General features: G+C 43.8%; 1 protein-coding gene across 1 annotated transcript in view; it reads right to left on the minus strand.

Annotated features, from left to right (window-relative positions):
• FGFRL1 (fibroblast growth factor receptor like 1) overlaps positions 1-15,439 on the minus strand; it is a 190,218-nt gene extending 174,779 nt beyond the window's left edge. Inside the window, exons 1-2 of the mRNA XM_073649123.1 lie at positions 15,230-15,439; positions 4,880-4,972 (exon numbers count right to left, since the gene is read on the minus strand). Coding sequence (XP_073505224.1) covers positions 4,880-4,940 — 61 coding nt within the window. The 5' untranslated portion in view covers positions 4,941-4,972; positions 15,230-15,439. The remainder of the gene's footprint in view (positions 1-4,879; positions 4,973-15,229) is intronic.
• Between the last annotated feature and the right edge of the window lie 3,522 nt (positions 15,440-18,961).

Below are 18,961 nucleotides of genomic sequence, written 5' to 3' on the forward strand. Positions count from 1 at the left end.
GTTCATCCATCAAGATCGAGCTGAATAATAATAATAATAATAATAAATGATATAAGAATAAAATAAGAAAATAGTAATGACACCCTCAGCTCTGCTACATGTGCATTATGGTTGCTTGTAAAATATTCTATATTCCTCAATGACAAATTCAGCTCCACTATAGAGACTGTAAAATTAACATTACTCATTTATATTGGTAATCTCATTTTAATATTTTAATGACAAATTCAGCTCTATTATATTTGTATTGTCCCATAAGTAATATTATGGTGTTTTTTTTTTTTTTTTTTTAAATATTATTACAGTGTTGTTGTTTTTTTGCGTTATTGTGCATTTTTAAACTATTTTTATATTTTTTTTGCGTTATTGCGCATTTTTTTCTATGGATTTTTTTTTGCGCTATTGTGCATTTTTTTATATTTTTATGGGGTTCTGCGTTATTGTACTTTTTTTATATGGATTTTTTTGCACTATTGTGCATTTTTTATATTTTGTATATATTTTTTTGCGTTATTGTGCATTTTTTTTAATATTTTGTATGGGTTTATGTGTTATTGTGAATTTTTTTTCTATTTTTCTATGGATTTTTTTTTGCGTTATTGTGCATTTTTTAAATATTTTTTTATGGGTTTTTGTGTTATTTTTTCTGACATATTTCCCACTAAATAATTTGATCAAATTGCCCTTTTTTCCCAAAAAATGTTTGATGGTGTCGCGTACGTCTTGCATTGGTGGCCCAACACCTTGCACTGTTCATGCTTGCAGGGTGGAAGCAAAGTTAAACTTTGGGATCCAGCAAAAATGCAGAAAAAAATGCAGCAAGAAAAGCAGCAAAACCTGCCAAAAGATTAGAAAAAAAAGCAGTAAAAAAAGCAAGGTGTGAACAAAGCCTTTGTCTGACATTTCACAATGCTTCGTATTGATACTTTTTAGCACTCATCATGCAAAAAAAAACAATCGCTTGAATTCTAAAAAAAATTAGAATGTTTTGTCTCTTGGAACGAGAGGAGGAAAAAAAAAAAGCGTTAAAAACCCACTAACAAAAGTCAGTAAAATATTTCACCCAGGCTTCAAAAATATTGCTCAGAAAAAAAAATGAAACAGTAGCTGACAGAATAAATTCTAGGTTACACCGAGCCAACAAAAGCTCCTTTGTGAGAAACATCCTGAGCTAAAGTCCCATTACCACTGTACCAGGTACCGCCGTGCTCCTGTGATGGGGTCTTAGCACAAATATGTCACTGTTGTAATGCAGAAAGCCGCTACAGGCTGCACGGGGCGACGGCAGATGTAGCGCGCCCTCAGCGGCTGAGCCCGGGGCTGCCGACACCTGTTACATAAAGTCTATAGAACTACAGGAATTCCAGCATGGCCGACATAAATAACGCCTCCATTGAGAACTTGCAGATCAGGAAATGAATTACAAATGATGTCGAAATTTGCAGCACTATAACATAACATGAAAATTAAGCCAGATGTGCCGTGTGTTTTTCCGCGCCCCTCCACCCCCCCACTCCCCCACTTCACCTCCGTCTCTGGCTTTGTTCTCGCAGAAATCTGTGTAGTTTCACACTTTTGTAGGCTTCACTAAGTGAACCACACCGTTAAAGGATCAAGTCCAGGTTGTGAGGAAGCCAACACAGCGGGTGGGGGCAGGAGCGGAAAAAGTCAGACCGGAGGATATAATCCATTAAGGCTTGGTTCACACAGAAGTTTTTTTTTTATTATTTTTTAGAGCCAATAAGCACCAAAAAACACTTAAACCACTTCATTTCAATGTCGAAAACTGTTTAAGGCTATGTTCACACGTCGCGTTTTTGCTGCGTTTTTTTTCCTGCAGGCAAAACCTGCTCTCCTGTCAGTAAATAAGCTGCTTAAAAAAAGCAGGTTTTGCTGCATTTTTTGCTGCTTTTTTGCAGCGTTTTTCACGCTGATTAAATTCAGTGCCTTTTGTTCCTGAGTTTTCTGCAACAAAAACGCAGCAAATAACCTGATTTTTGCTGCGTTTTTGCACTTATTCAATTGCTTTCTATGGGTGAAAAAAACTCTGCAAAAAGAAAGAAGGGACACGCTGCAGTTTGCAAAAACCGTAGCAGTTTTCCAATTCAGTCAGGAAAAAAAAAGATGTGTGTGCCTGAGATTTCTGAAATCTCATAGTGTTTTCTGGTACTGTAAAACGCAGCTTTTAATTTGCACAAAAAAAGCAACGTGTGAACACAGCCTTACAGTGCGGGTCTTTTTGCTGGGTTTTTGGAGCAAAAACTCTCCAAAATCCTCTTCAAATCTCGTAACTCCTCAAAAACAAGAGCAACTATTCTCTCGGTGGCATGGTGAAGCGGACGCTCCTGATTTATTGATTCTTAATGAATCACTCGAGACGCGTAGTGACGTGCACCGCTATGTGCGCCTCTGATGGAGTAAGATTTGTGGCGTAGCGAACGACACCGCTCATCATGAACAAGCGGGGGTCGCCATGCTCCGACAAAGTGGGTAGAGCTAGGGCAAGAATGGCTTTTTGACATTGTGCAAAAAAAAAGTGACTTTTCAAAGCTTTTTTCGACGAAAATCTTTGATGAACTGAGATATTCGGAGTTTCCACTCCAAAAACTCAGCAAAAAGTCTCTGTTGTGAACACACCCTTAATCCCCCCCATACAAATTAGACGGGTTCGGCAGACTTTTTAATGTGTATGGGGGGGCTGGTCAACTGATTGCTGGGGAGATATCGATCACGCATGTCCGATTTCAGACTGGCGTTCATATTGTTTTCCTGAAGTGTCAGCTGGGGGCTTTCTGATAGAGAACACAGGAGCGCTCGTTCATCTGAGGGGAGAATCGTCGGCCAAGATGGCTGTCGATCAAACGATCATCCGAAGCATTATTTAGCTGACAGTCACCTAACATTTATAGCAACCTCCTTTACTATCCATTTGTTTTCTGTGAGTTTTTTTCTTGGGATGTGTTCAGATTGAGGTTTTTTTTCTACGCTTTTTAGACCTGAAACTGAGCGGATTACCAGACAGTCTTAAGAGTTTGTCCACAAGACGCCTTTTACAGGTTAAAAAAGCGCCCTATAAGATCACTATAATGCACAGCAATGCTAAAATGACCTTGCTGTGCGAGTGTTCCGTCACTTCTAACCCCCTCAGGGTTCGGAAACCATGAAGTAGTTAAAAGAAGTGGCACGCTCATTCTCCGGGTGGCTACCTAGCGGTAGAGCTGCCTCAGGGGAGCAATGGGTGGCGAGGCTGAGGAGCAACCACCAGAATCATCAATTATTGCCATTATTGGTGAGACTTGGGCCTCCTTCAGACGTCATGTCTCACCTCCGTGTTCTATCGCGGAACCATTAGAATCTATGCCGATATTCACATGTACGGTCTGTCCGGACAGGCCGACCCAAACTCAACTGTAGGTTTTGTGAGGTGATAATGGCCGCTCCCATATATATGGGAGCGACCATTATCACCTCACAAAACCTACAAATCTATTCCCAGTGGGACAATTTCTTAAAAGGTCATAAAGCACTTAGTGTCCGGCTTCCTCCATGATAACTAAGTGATCTCTTAAGCAGCTGCCATTATCCTGTGACAGAGATAACAAAGGTGCCGCACCCCAGGAGCCCCCAGGAGCCATCACAATTCACACTTGGGGGGAATGACAAGATTGTTTGTTTGCTTTACCCAAGAAAAACAAAAAGGGGATTAAAAGCTCCTTCTGATGCTTCCATTAGTGGAGGGGCTTCATTATCGTCAACCATCTTTATGGTTTAAAGACCCATTTAAAGGGGCATTTTCTAGAAACTATTTGTTGTTGTTTTTTGCCATTTAGTACTGTTCGTGCACCAATTTCCAATAATTATGATGACCCTTTAATACGTACACACATTTATAGGGGATCATAAGTGTCCAGTTTTTGCCCTTATTTTATTGCCTCTTCACTTTTTTTTTTCAAAAACTGAATTGGGGAAAAAAAAATGTTCAATGACATTTGGCAAAGTAAAATGAAAAGAAATAGTGTTTCAGTCATTTTTTAAGGCTGTTACTAGAGAGAATCCGCACCCAAAAAAAATCTTTATTTGAACACTGTTCTTTATGGCTTTAAAAAAAACTCTTCCTATTCATTTCTATGGGAAATCCACTTTGCTGTTCACAGGAGGAATTTTGTTTTAGTGTTTTTTTCTTCCTGAAAATGGAAAATGCTTCTTTCAAGCGGATCCTGTTGGAATCTACTCCAAACTAGGCACTGTCTTATCAAAAGCCTGCAAAAAAAAAAAAAACTTTTCCAAAACTTGTCAGGAATGCCAAAGGAATACAAAAACTCCTCAACAAACTCCCCAATAAAAGTAGCGTTTTCTGACGCTGTTTCTGCTTGAAAAACTTTTTAAAATAAAATAAAATAAAAAAAAAAAAAAAAGAATCACATTAAAATAAAAAGTTATCCAACTTTTTAAATAGACTTTCACATTTTTATGGTTTTTAGGATTCTCTGCATGCAGTCAGTGAACGAAAACATGCTTGATTAAATCCAGAATGATACGAAAAAGAATCGGTAATCCCAAAGTGTATTTTTTGCATTGATTTGTGATTTTACCGAAGCTTAAACACAAAGCAAAGAACAAGACTCAAAAAAAGGCAAAGGTGTCACAAATATATTTAAAGGAAACCGCCAAACATAAAGCTCATTGGTAGTCAAAGAAAATCCATTCGCAGACAAATATGCAAATATTGCCTATGGGGACCAATTAGCTTTAATTTTTTTTTAACCAGCAACAAGAGAATAAAAGCTGCCATCTGATTGGCTGTTATAGTCAACTTCTCTCTCCAGTTCCGTTTTTTCTCATGCATTATGCCCGACGTATCTACAGCCGTCAATCTTACCTCTCGCAGAGTCGCAAAATGCAATAAGTCCAACAATAAGGAAAGCAAACTGGAATTCCATGTTGAAGCGCTGGTGAAAAGTTTTTCAAATACCTAAAATATATATTAGAAAATCTAATTAAATATTTTCAATATTTAATAGAATTAATTAATATTAAATATATATATATATATATATATATAAATAATAATAAAAAAAATATTAAATTAAAAATTCTATATTTTCCATAGAACAAATCTTATTTTCAAAAAATATTTCTCTCTGTAAAATAATTAACAGAAAAAAAAACCTGAAATGATATAAATATTACAATTTCTATGACACTATAATATACAGAATGATTTCCACTGTCATTTTGTGCATAAAAAAGATGTAATTCCGAGAAAAATTACAAAAAAATAAATCAATAGGCAATATACACTAGTCACAATAAAAACATAATCCTAATGACCAACTCTTATTATTATTAATAATGATAATAGTAACATAGTGCCGCCATAGCCTGTAGTGCGGTACAATATAGCAAAGGAAAAAAAAAAAGTAACAAGCATTTTTTTCCCTGAGGCATGAGAATATTGGGTGGGACAAAAATCAGCTACAAGACCATGGAAATATGCTATCCCTGAACCCAAAAACTTACAATCTAGAAGATGTAATGAGTGAAAATAACCTATTAGCACACAGGTGTAGTAATAATAAAAATACAGGCGTTTTTTTTTTCAAAAACACAGTAAAAGCGCTTCAATTTTACTGCAATTTCGGAAAATTATTTAAAAAAAAATAAATAAATAACACAAAAGAAAGGTTTGGTGATAAAAAAAAAGAAAAACAAAACTTTTACTGTGAATGATAAAAACATGATAAAAAGATACAAAAAATTCTAAAAAAGTTATGATCCATAAACTTACGCGTTTCGGGTTGAAACAACCCTTATTCATTGCTTTTCCAGCCAAAAAACAAATGTGACGAGTGAGCAAACCCTAAAGCAGTGTTCACACGTAGCGTAAACTATTATTCTAATTCTAATAATCCTTTTTATTTGCCTTGATGGTGATAACACAGCCGTGGTCCCAAGAGCTGACACTCTATAAGAAAATCCTTTTGGGGGTGCGGTTATTCTTCCTCTTATTAGCTGCGGTTATAATCAGGTAATTTTTTTTTTTTTATTACTGATGACATCGTCCTGGTCAAAAAGCTTGCAATCTAAACCCCGGTACGCACATGTGACCACGCGACCATCTCCACCAATGAATCCTACGTCGCGCGTGTCAAAGGGCGTCACGATTTACAAGCGCGTTGCACAAACAGCCCAGAGGTGCACATTAATTGCAGCCAAGTACACTGCTAAACTCTCACTCTCTAAACAGTGTCAAAATTCCTGGCTCTTGTAAACGCTTCCCACCCTGGGGACACACAACAATCCTCCTATTGATTCCAACAAGTTAAATAATTACACCTACAATCTGGAAGACAAATTTAGCAAAAAAAAAAAAAAGGAGTAGGAGGAGGAGGCGGAGGAGGGGAGCTCTTAACTCCTTGTCAGCCAAAAAAACAACAGCCTAAAGGGTTAATCCCCGGTCTATAAAGGCCAGTGCTCCACACGGTGCAGTCACATTGATGGGTTGAGAATGAAAAGCTGCATTCAGAGGGTAAAGTCCGGGCCGGGGGGCTCCTGGCGAACACAGGACACTTGTGTATCGCGCTCAGACGCGTTTCTTAGTCAAAATATCAAATTCCAGGAGGTTTAAGTAAATAAAAGCGACTCACGGGACAAAAAGGACCTGAATTATACCGGAGTAATAGGTTCTGTTCACATTTAGCGTTCACCAAAATCCACGTCCAATCAGACGACAATCCGTATCCCATGCACGGCGTTTCCGTAAACCCTGTTCACACGCAGCACATATTTCCATCTGCGCCACAGGAAAAAATGATCTGCAGATTCCATATAGAAAAATCTACAAGGGTTCAAAAGGCAGAAAGAGTCCCGGACTCGTAAATCCAAATTCACGGTTTGAGCCCGGAGGGCAATGTCTCCCGATCTGGACTCAACAGCCTTATAGGCATATATGACACTGTCAAGGTGGGCAGACGCCCTGTACATCACGGTCCGCGCTCAGGCCGTGACACACATATATTCAGAATATACACAAAACGCAGCTGTGAACCCTATACTCAAGAGACCCTAAAAACACCACTATGAACCCTAAACTCTGAGACCCTAAAACAACACTAATGCGAACCCTACACTAAGAGACTGTGAACCCTATGCCCAGAGACCCTAAAAACACCACTGTGAACCCTAAACTCTGAGAACCTAAAACAACACTAATGCGAACCCTACACTAAGAGACCGTGAACCTTATGCCCAGAGACCCTAAAAACACCACTGCGAACCCTATACACAGAGCCCCTGAACCCTATACTCGGAGCCCCTAAAAACACCACTGTGAACTCTATACACAGAGACCCTAAAAACACCACTGTGAACCCTATACTTGGAGACCCTGAAAACACCACTGCAAACCCTATACTCAGAGACCCTAAAAACACCACTGCAAACCCTATACTTGGAGACCCTAAAAACACCACTGCGAACCCTATACTCAGAGACCCTAAAATAACACCACTGCAAACCCTATACTTGGAGACCCTAAAAACACCACTCCGAACCCTATACTCAGAGACCCTAAAATAACACCACTGCAAACCCTATACACAGAGACACTAAAAACACCACTGCGAACCCTATACTCAGAGACCCTAAAAACACCACCAGAACCCTATACTTGGAGACCCTAAAAACACCACCAGAACCCTATACTTGGAGACCCTAAAAACACCACTGTGAACCCTATACTAAGAGACCCTAAAAACACCACCAGAACCCTATACTCGAGAGACCCTAAAAACACCACCAAGAACTCTATACTCGGAGACCCTAAAAACACCACTGCGAACCGTATACACAGAGCCCCTGAACCCTATACTCGGAGACCCTAAAAACACCACTGTGAACTCTATACGCAGAGACCCTAAAAACACCACTGTGAACCCTATACTTGGAGAACCTGAAAACACCACTGCAAACCCTATGCTCAGAGACCCTAAAAACACCACTGCAAACCCTATACTTGGAGACCCTAAAAACACTACTGCGAACCCTATACTCAGAGATCCTAAAATAACACCACTGCAAATCCTATACACAGAGACCCTACAAATACCACTGCGAACCCTATACTCAGAGACCCTACAAACACCACTGCGAACCATATATTCAGAGACCCTACAAACACCACTGAAAACCCTATACTCAGAGACCCTACAAACACCACTGCGAACCCTATACTCAGAGACCCTACAAACACCACTGCGAACCCTATACTCGGAGACCCTAAAAACACCACTGCGAACTCTATAGACACAGATCCTAAAAACACCACTGCAAACCCTTTACTCGAAGACCCTAAAAACACCACTGCAAACCCTACACTCAGAGACCCTAAAAACACCACCAGAACCCTATGCACAGAGACCATAAAAACACCACTGCAAACTCTATACTCAGAGACCCTAAAAACACCACCAGAACCCTATACTTGGAGACCCTATAAACGCCACCAGAACCCGAGACCCTAAAAACACCACCAGAACCCTATACACATAGACCCTAAAGACGGCTGTACAACCCCGCACACGAATAGTCTGCCTGAACCGTAATTTGCAAAACAAAAAAAAACTTAAAAACACAAAAACAATCTGAAAACATTTGTAGTTTTTCAGAGCAATGCTGTGTGAGACCGACCTATAAGTACTTCCAATAATCCGATGTTCTGATAATCCGGAGTACAGATACAGCAAACCACTGTGACCTTACAGACTCAATCCTGAGACACCGACATAAACCCGTAATTACAGCTCCACTAACGCAGCCGCGTGTGTCACATTCATTCCATCTGTACGAGCCGCCATAGGCGCTGGGCAGCCATACGGGGCCGGAGGAGGCGAGATATATGGCCGCCGTCACTTATTACATGCTGTAAAGATTCCCTGTATAGGGCGCGGTATGGGCTGTCTATATAGGGCGCGGTATGGGCTGTCTGCATAGGGCACGGTATGGGCTGTCTGTATAGGGCGCGGTATGGGCTGTCTGTATAGGGCGCGGTATGGGCTGTCTGTATAGGGCGCGGTATGGGCTGTCTGTATAGGGCACGGTATGGGCTGTCTGTATAGGGCACGGTATGGGCTGTCTGCATAGGGCACGGTATGGGCTGTCTGCATAGGGCACGGTATGGGCTGTCTGTATAGGGCACAGTATGGGCTGTCTGCATAGGGCACGGTATGGGCTATCTGTATAGAGCGCGGTATGGGCTGTCTGTATAGGGCACGGTATGGGCTGTCTGTATAGGGTGCGGTATGGGCTGTCTGTATAGGGCGCGGTATGGGCTGTCTGTATAGGGCGCGGTATGGGCTGTCTGTATAGAGCGCGGTATGGTCTGTCTGTATAGGGCACGGTATGGGCTGTCTGTATAGGCACGGTATGGGCTGTCTGTATAGGGCGCGGTATGGGCTGTCTGTATAGGGCGCGGTATGGGCTGTCTGTATAGGGCGCGGTATGGGCTGTCTGTATAGGGCGCGGTATGGGCTATCTGTATAGAGCGCGGTATGGGCTGTCTGTATAGGGCGCGGTATGGGCTGTCTGTATAGAGCACGGTATGGGCTGTCTGTATAGGGCGCGGTATGGGCTGTCTGTATAGGGCACGGTATGGGCTGTCTGTATAGGGTGCGGTATGGGCTGTCTGTATAGGGTGCGGTATGGGCTGCCTGTATAGAGCACGGTGTGGGCTGTCTGTATAGGGCGCGGTATGGGCTGCCTGTATAGAGCACGGTATGGGCTGTCTGTATAGGGCGCGGTATGGGCTGTCTGTATAGGGCGCGGTATGGGCTGTCTGTATAGGGTGCGGTATGGGCTGTCTGTATAGGGCACGGTATGGGCTGTCTGTATAGGGCACGGTATGGGCTGTCTGTATAGGGTGCGGTATGGGCTGTCTGTATAGGGTGCGGTATGGGCTGTCTGTATAGGGTGCGGTATGGGCTGTCTGTATAGGGTGCGGTATGGGCTGTCTGTATAGAGCACGGTATGGGCTGTCTGTATAGGGTGCGGTATGGGCTGTCTGTATAGGGCGCGGTATGGGCTGTCTGTATAGGGCACGGTATGGGCTGTCTGTATAGGGCGCGGTATGGGCTGTCTGTATAGGGCGCGGTATGGGCTGTCTGTATAGGGCGCGGTATAGGGTGCGGTATGGGCTGTCTGTATAGGGCACGGTATGGTCTGTCTGTATAGGGCACGGTATGGTCTGTCTGTATAAGGCACGGTATGGTCTGTCTGTATAGGGCACGGTATGGGCTGTCTGTATAGGCTGCGGTATGGGCTGTCTGTATAGGGCGCGGTATGGGCTGTCTGTATAGGGTGCGGTATGGGCTGTCTGTATAGGGCGCGGTATGGGCTGTCTGTATAGGGCACGGTATGGTCTGTCTGTATAGGGCGCGGTATGGTCTGTCTGTATAGGGCACGGTATGGGCTGTCTGTATAGGGTGCGGTATGGGCTGTCTGTATAGGGTGCGGTATGGGCTGTCTGTATAGGGTGCGGTATGGGCTGTCTGTACAGAGCACCACACAGATGATGGGTTGCATACACAGATGGAGAATATATATAATATATACTTGTATATAACAGGTTAAATCTTTACATATATGGAGACTGGCACATGGTAACAGATGTCTACAGCGGAAACATCTCACATGCACCATAAAGCATGACTATAGGATTCCTATAAGATGCACCTTTTAGGTGAGAACATAAGATTTTGCAGCAATGGGCTCAGTGCCGCCCTGCAGGGCGATGTATGGGACATGGTCATTTTAATAGGGCACGGCGAGCGAGTCTTCTATAGGTATTCTATAGGCTGCTGTAGGTGCACCTTATGACTTAGATCAGTTTCTTATAGGACTTTTCTGTATTTTAGGGTTTAGTATTGTAAGGTGACGCAGGGCATTCTATATAGACACATGTATAGGGCGGTGTATCCTATAGTTAGGCGCAGTGTGATATATTCTAGGATATTGGTCATTTCTGTATGGCATTTTATGGGCTAGCAGCCGGTTTAGATGCCAATCGAGATGGATGAAGTTCTTAGAGGGCATTTGATAGACGAAAAGCAGTAATTACAGGGCATTTTGTGGGTCCGCAGTCATTCTTGTAGGGAACTGTATGGGTTATTGTTTATCCAGATGGAGCATATGGCAATTAATGGGTTGGAGGACACTGTGTAGGTTAATGGTTGGGTTTAGGGCACTTTATAGGTTCAATCTAATATTCTATGGGGTGTAACACATAGTATAGCTTAGCGATTCTTCCTATGGGATATTAAATGGGTTATATGGCACTGTATTGGTTAGCTGTAATTCTTATGGGATAATATAATATTTATATGGTCCTGTATGGGTTACAGGATACTCCTAGGGGATATTAGTATACATTATATGGCACCTTATGGGATAGTGGTAATCCTTATGGGATATTATAACCATATGGCACTGAATATGGTATAGGATTTATAGGGTTTGGTAGTTTAGTTGTTGTTCTCATGGGGTATTCTGTGGCTAATATGGCATTTTTCAGGTTACTGTGTGTTTTTGTGTTTTATTCTATGGAGTACGGGACACTACATGGGTTATAACTTATAAGCACTTTTATAGGGTTAATTGCTGCTACCATAACACGAGCTATAGGTTATATGTCATTTTAGTGCTTAGTGGTGATTTTTACATTTTATTGTAATGTGTATGGAATACTGTACGTGTTATATGGCATGATGTAGGTTAGTGATGTTTCTTTCCTAAGGTGTAGGGAGCTCTATATGGGTAGCTGCTGCAGCTATATGGCAATCTGTAGGTTTAGTGGTGATTATATGATGTATAGACCACTGTACAGCTATATATTATTTAATAGATTAGCAGTGACTGTGTAAGGGGTAGTTTGTGCAGCTATAGGGAATCCCATGGGTTATAAGTCATTCTATATGTTAGTTGCAATTCTATTCTATTTGCCATTTTTCGGGGTCAGTGGTTGTTATGTATCGGGAGCCGCTGCTGCCATAGGGAAGTCAATGGGTTATATGGTATTTTATAAGTCATTGGATTGTGTATAGGTGATTGCAATCTATGGTTAGGTGACATTTTTAGGCTGGTTGTGTACCGTAGGTACAGTCTGTGGGTAGGTGACATATAGTGCATTGTGTATAGGTGCTTGCAGTCTGTGTGTAGTTGGTTGTCTATACGTGCTTTCAGTCAGTGTATAAGTGCTTGCAGTCAATGTATAGGTGCTTGTGTATAGGTGCTCGCTGCCTGTGTATAGGTGCTTGTATGTAAGTGCTTGCAGTCTGTGTATAGGTACTTACAGTCTGTGTATAGGTACTTACAGTCTGTGTATATCAGCTTATGTATAGGAACTTGCAGTCAGTGTATAAGTATAAGTGCTTGCAGTCAGTGTACAGGTGCTTGTGTACAGGCGCTTGCAGTCAGTGTATAGGTGTTTGTGTACAGGTGCTTGCAGTTGGTGTATAGGTGTTTGCAGTCAGTATATAGGTGCTTGCAGTCAGTATATAGGTGCTTGCAGTCAGTATATAGGTGCTTGCAGTCTGTGTGTAGGTGCTTGCAGTCTGTGTGTAGGTGCTTGCAGTGTGTGTATAGGTGCTTGTGTATAGGTGCTTGCAGTCAGTGTATAGGTGCTTGCAATCTGTGTGTAGGTGCTTGCAGTCAGTGTATAGGTGCTTGCAGTGTGTATATAGGTGCTTGTGTATAGGTGCTTGCAGTCTGTGTATAGGTGCTTGTGTATAGGGGCTTGCAGTCAGTATATAGGTGCTTGCAGTCTTTGTATAGGTGCTTGTGTACAGGTGCTTACAGTCAGTACATAAGTGCTTGCAGTCAGTGTATAGGTTTGCAGTCTGTGTATAGGTGCTTGCAGTCTGTGTATAGGTGCTTGTGTATAGGTGCTTACAGTCAGTACATAAGTGCTTGCAGTCAGTATATAGGTGTTTGCAGTCTGTGTATAGGTGCTTGTGTATAGGTGCTTGCAGTCTGTGTATAGGAGCTTGCAGTCTGTGTGTAGGTGCTTGCAGTGTGTATAGGTGCTTGTGTATAGGTGCTTGCAGTCAGTGTATAGGTGCTTGCAGTCTGTATATAGGTGATTGCAGCCTGTGTATAGGTGCTTGCAGTCAGTATATAGGTGCCTGCAGTCAGTATATAGGTGCTTGCAGCCTGTGTATAGGTGCTTGTGTATAGGTGCTTGCAGCCTGAGTATAGGTGCTTGAAGCCTGTGTATAGGTGCTTGTGTATAGGTGCTTGCAGCGTGTGTATAGGTGCTTGCAGTGTGTGTATAGGTGCTTGTGTATAGGTGCTTGCAGTGTGTATAGGTGCTTGTGTATAGGTGATTGCAGTGTGTGTATAGGTGCTTGCGTATAGGTGATTGCAGTGTGTGTATAGGTGCTTGCAGTCTGTGTATAGGCGCTTGTGTATAGGTGGTTGCAGTGTGTGTATAGGTGCTTACAGTGTGTGTGTATAGGTGGTGTATAGGTGGTTGTGTATAGGTGCTTGCAGTGTGTATAGGTGCTTGCAGTCTGTGTATAGGTGGTTGCATCCTGTGTATAGGTGCTTGCAGTGTGTGTATAGGTGCTTGCAGTCTGTGTGTAGGTGCTTGCAGTCTGTGTGTAGGTGCTTGCAGTGTGTGTATAGGTGCTTGCAGAGTGTATAGGTGCTTGCAGTGTGTATACAGATGCTTGTGTATAGGTGCTTGCAGTCAGTGTATAAGTGCTTGCAGTGTGTATAGGTGCTTGTGTATCGGTTGTTGCAGCCTGTGTATAGGTGTTTGCAGAGTGTATAGGTGCTTGTGTATAGGGGCTTGCAGAGTGTAGAGGTGCTTGTGTATAGGGCCTTGCAGTGTGTATAGGTGCTTGCAGTATGTATAGGCGCTTGTGTACAGGGGCTTGCAGTGTGTGTAAGTGCTTGCAGTCAGTGTATAGGGGCTTGCAGTGTATATAGGTGCTTGTGTATAGGTTGTTGCAGCCTGTGTATAGGTGCTTGTGTACAGGGGCTTGCAGTGTGTATAAGTGCTTGCAGTCAGTGTATAGGGGCTTGCAGTGTATATAGGTGCTTGTGTATAGGTTGTTGGTGCTTGTGTATAGGGCCTTGCAGTGTGTATAGGTGCTTGCAGTGTGTATAGGTGCTTGTGTACAGGGGCTTGCAGTGTGTATAAGTGCTTGCAGTCAGTGTATAGGGGCTTGCAGTGTGTATAGGTGCTTGCAGTCAGTGTATAAGTGCTTGCAGTGTGTATAGGTACTTGTGTATAGGGGCTTGCAGTCAGTGTATAGGGGCTTGTGTATAGGGGCTTGCAGTGTGTATAGGTGCTTGCAGTGTGTATAGGTGCTTGTGTACAGGGGCTTGCAGTGTGTATAAGTGCTTGCAGTCAGTGTATAGGGGCTTGCAGTGTGTATAGGTGCTTGCAGTCAGTGTATAAGTGCTTGTAGTGTGCATAAGTACTTGTGTATAGGGGCTTGCAGTCAGTGTATAGGGGCTTGTGTATAGGGGCTTGCAGTCAGTGTATAGGGGCTTGCAGTGTGTATAGGTGCTTGTGTATAGGGGCTTGCAGTCAGTGTATAGGTGCTTGCAGTGTATGTAGGTGCTTGTGTATAGGGGCTTGCAGTGTGTATAGGTGCTTGTGTATATGGGCTTGCAGTCAGTGTATATGGGCTTGCAGTCAGTGTATAGGGGCTTGCTGTCAGTGTATAGGGGCTTGCTGTCAGTGTATAGGGGCTTGCAGTGTGTATAGCGGCTTGCAGTGTGTATAGGGGCTTGCAGTGTGTATATTGGCTAGGGGCTTGCTGTCAGTGTATAGGGGTTTGCAGTGTGTATAGGGGCTTGCAGTGTGTATAGGGGCTTGCAGTGTGTATAGGTGCTTGCAGTGTGTATAGGTGCTTGTGTACAGGTGCTTGCTGTCAGTGTATAGGGGTTTGCAGTGTGTATAGGGGCTTGCAGTGTGTATAGGGGCTTGCTGTCAGTGTATAGGGGTTTGCAGTGTGTATAGGGGCTTGCAGTCAGTGTATAGGGGCTTGCAGTGTGTATAGGGGCTTGCAGTGTGTATAGGGGCTTGCAGTGTGTGAGCTCCTGGTGTAGGCAGCTGCAGGTCAGTGTATATGATCGGTGCCTCCATCAGATGCAGTCGCACATGGTGAGGTGATGTATGGATGGATGCCGTGTATCCGGAGCGCTGCCGCCGCCGATCACCCACCTCCGGGCAGTCCGTGCTCTGCGGCTCTTCTCCCTGCAGTAATATCCCCAGTATATCCCGGCGGTGCGGAGCTCCTGCCTCCCCGGCTCCGGTCCTCCTCCCCGCTGTGCTGGCCCCGGCCACACAGAGCCCCGGGATCCCCGCTCCGTGCTGTGCGCTCCCCGCAGGCTTTGTGATTCCAGGGACCGCAGAGCAAGAACACAAGCCACTCCCACTTCAAAACTTTCAGCCAATCGGCGCAGGCAGCTCTCCTTCTCCGCCAATAACAGTGTTTGGAGTTTTAACCCTTAGCGAGCTGCAGCTGTTCCTCCGTTGTGTGTGAATGTGAGCGCAAGGTATAGCGATCCCCGGGGAAGAGCCGACACGGCGCTCATCAGCGAGCAGCGGAGCTCCGGGCTGCGGGGAGGACGCGGGGCACAGCGGGATGGGATAGCCCAGCAGCGGCACAGGTCACCGGGGAGGCGGCGGAGCGGACACCTCCTGGATATACGGCAGCATCAGCAGCAACATAGAGACCTCTGCTCACTGTCAGGGAACAGCCCGGGCAGAGACGCCGCATCTCATCCCACTGGGTCCAGATTACCTGCACTGACACAGTGCAACAAAGTATCGGCTGTTTCTGCTTCTGTTACCCATAAAGGATGGTCCGGGAGCTTCCAGTGTCACCGGGCCCGGGCGGCTCCGTGCGCTGTCAGCGAATGTGGACATGTATATAATACTGTATGTATACAGGGCTAGAGCGGACAGACAGCCGGCAGTGAGCGCAGGGGGCGCAGGCAGCGCTGTACAGACGTGTCCAACCGGGGTGACAGGGGCAGGTCAGCTCTGCTACATCTGTATTGTATATACACAGGGGAAGTGCAGGGAGCAGAGAGGACGGGTGTGAGGAGCAGTGCACAGCACATATATACAGTATATATATATACACACACACAGAAGAGAGGACGGGTGTGAGGAGCAGTGCACAGCACATATATACAGTGTATATATATACACACACACACAGAAGAGAGGTCGGGTGTGAGGAGCAGTGCACAGCACATATATACAGTATATATATATACACACACACACAGAAGAGAGGACGGGTGTGAGGAGCAGTGCACAGCACATATATACAGTATATATATATACACACACACACAGAAGAGAGGTCGGGTGTGAGGAGCAGTGCACAGCACATATATACAGTATATATATATATACACACACACAGAAGAGAGGACGGGTGTGAGGAGCAGTGCACAGCACATATATACAGTATATATATATACACACACACACAGAAGAGAGGTCGGGTGTGAGGAGCAGTGCACAGCACATATATACAGTATATATATATACACACACACACAGAAGAGAGGACGGGTGTGAGGAGCAGTGCACAGCACATATATACAGTATATATATATACACACACACAGAAGAGAGGACGGGTGTGAGGAGCAGTGCACAGCACATATATACAGTATATATATATATACACACACACAGAAGAGAGGACGGGTGTGAGGAGCAGTGCACAGCACATATATACAGTATATATATATACACACACACACAGAAGAGAGGACGGGTGTGAGGAGCAGTGCACAGCACATATATACAGTATATATATATACACACACACACAGAAGAGAGGACGGGTGTGAGGAGCAGTGCACAGCACATATATACAGTATATATATATACACACACACACAGAAGAGAGGACGGGTGTGAGGAGCAGTGCACAGCACATATATACAGTATATATATATACACACACACACAGAAGAGAGGACGGGTGTGAGGAGCAGTGCACAGCACATATATATACAGTATATATATATACACACACACAGAAGAGAGGTCGGGTGTGAGGAGCAGTGCACAGCACATATATACAGTATATATATATACACACACACACACAGAAGAGAGGACGGGTGTGAGGAGCAGTGCACAGCACATATATACAGTGTATATATATACACACACACACAGAAGAGAGGTCGGGTGTGAGGAGCAGTGCACAGCACATATATACAGTATATATATACACACACACAGAAGAGAGGACGGGTGTGAGGAGCAGTGCACAGCACATATATACAGTATATATATACACACACACACAGAAGAGAGGACGGGTGTGAGGAGCAGTGCACAGCACATATATACAGTATATATATATACACACACACACAGAAGAGAGGTCGGGTGTGAGGAGCAGTGCACAGCACATATATACAGTATATATATATACACACACACACACAGAAGAGAGGACGGGTGTGAGGAGCAGTGCACAGCACATATATACAGTGTATATATATACACACACACACAGAAGAGAGGTCGGGTGTGAGGAGCAGTGCACAGCACATATATACAGTATATATATACACACACACAGAAGAGAGGACGGGTGTGAGGAGCAGTGCACAGCACATATATACAGTATATATATACACACACACACAGAAGAGAGGACGGGTGTGAGGAGCAGTGCACAGCACATATATACAGTATATATATATACACACACACAGAAGAGAGGTCGGGTGTGAGGAGCAGTGCACAGCACATATATACAGTATATATATATATACACACACACAGAAGAGAGGACGGGTGTGAGGAGCAGTGCACAGCACATATATACAGTATATATATACACACACACAGAAGAGAGGACGGGTGTGAGGAGCAGTGCACAGCACATATATACAGTATATATATACACACACACACAGAAGAGAGGTCGGGTGTGAGGAGCAGTGCACAGCACATATATACAGTATATATATACACACACACACAGAAGAGAGGACGGGTGTGAGGAGCAGTGCACAGCACATATATACAGTATATATATATACACACACACAGAAGAGAGGTCGGGGGTGAGGAGCAGTGCACAGCACATATATACAGTATATATATACACACACACAGAAGAGAGGTCGGGTGTGAGGAGCAGTGCACAGCACATATATACAGTATATATATATACACACACAGAAGAGAGGTCGGGTGTGAGGAGCAGTGCACAGCACATATATACAGTATATATATATACACACACAGAAGAGAGGACGGGGGTGAGGAGCAGTGCACAGCACATATATACAGTATATATATATACACACACAGAAGAGAGGTCGGGTGTGAGGAGCAGTGCACAGCACATATATACAGTATATATATATACACACACACAGAAGAGAGGTCGGGTGTGAGGAGCAGTGCACAGCACATATATACAGTATATATATATATACACACAGAAGAGAGGTCGGGTGTGAGGAGCAGTGCACAGCACATATATACAGTATATATATATACACACACACAGAAGAGAGGTCGGGTGTGAGGAGCAGTGCACAGCACATATATACAGTATATATATATATATACACACACAGAAGAGAGGTCGGGTGTGAGGAGCAGTGCACAGCACATATATACAGTATATATATATATACACACACACACACAGAAGAGAGGACGGGTGTGAGGAGCAGTGCACAGCACATATATACAGTATATATATACACACACACACAGAAGAGAGGTCGGGTGTGAGGAGCAGTGCACAGCACATATATACAGTATATATATATACACACACACAGAAGAGAGGTCGGGTGTGAGGAGCAGTGCACAGCACATATATACAGTATATATATACACACACACAGAAGAGAGGTCGGGTGTGAGGAGCAGTGCACAGCACATATATACAGT

Source organism: Phyllobates terribilis, unplaced genomic scaffold (assembly GCF_046119375.1).
Source record: "Phyllobates terribilis strain yellow unplaced genomic scaffold, ASM4611937v1 Scaffold_1__5_contigs__length_1240528914, whole genome shotgun sequence".
In the NCBI taxonomy this organism is placed as follows: Eukaryota; Metazoa; Chordata; class Amphibia; order Anura; family Dendrobatidae; genus Phyllobates; species Phyllobates terribilis.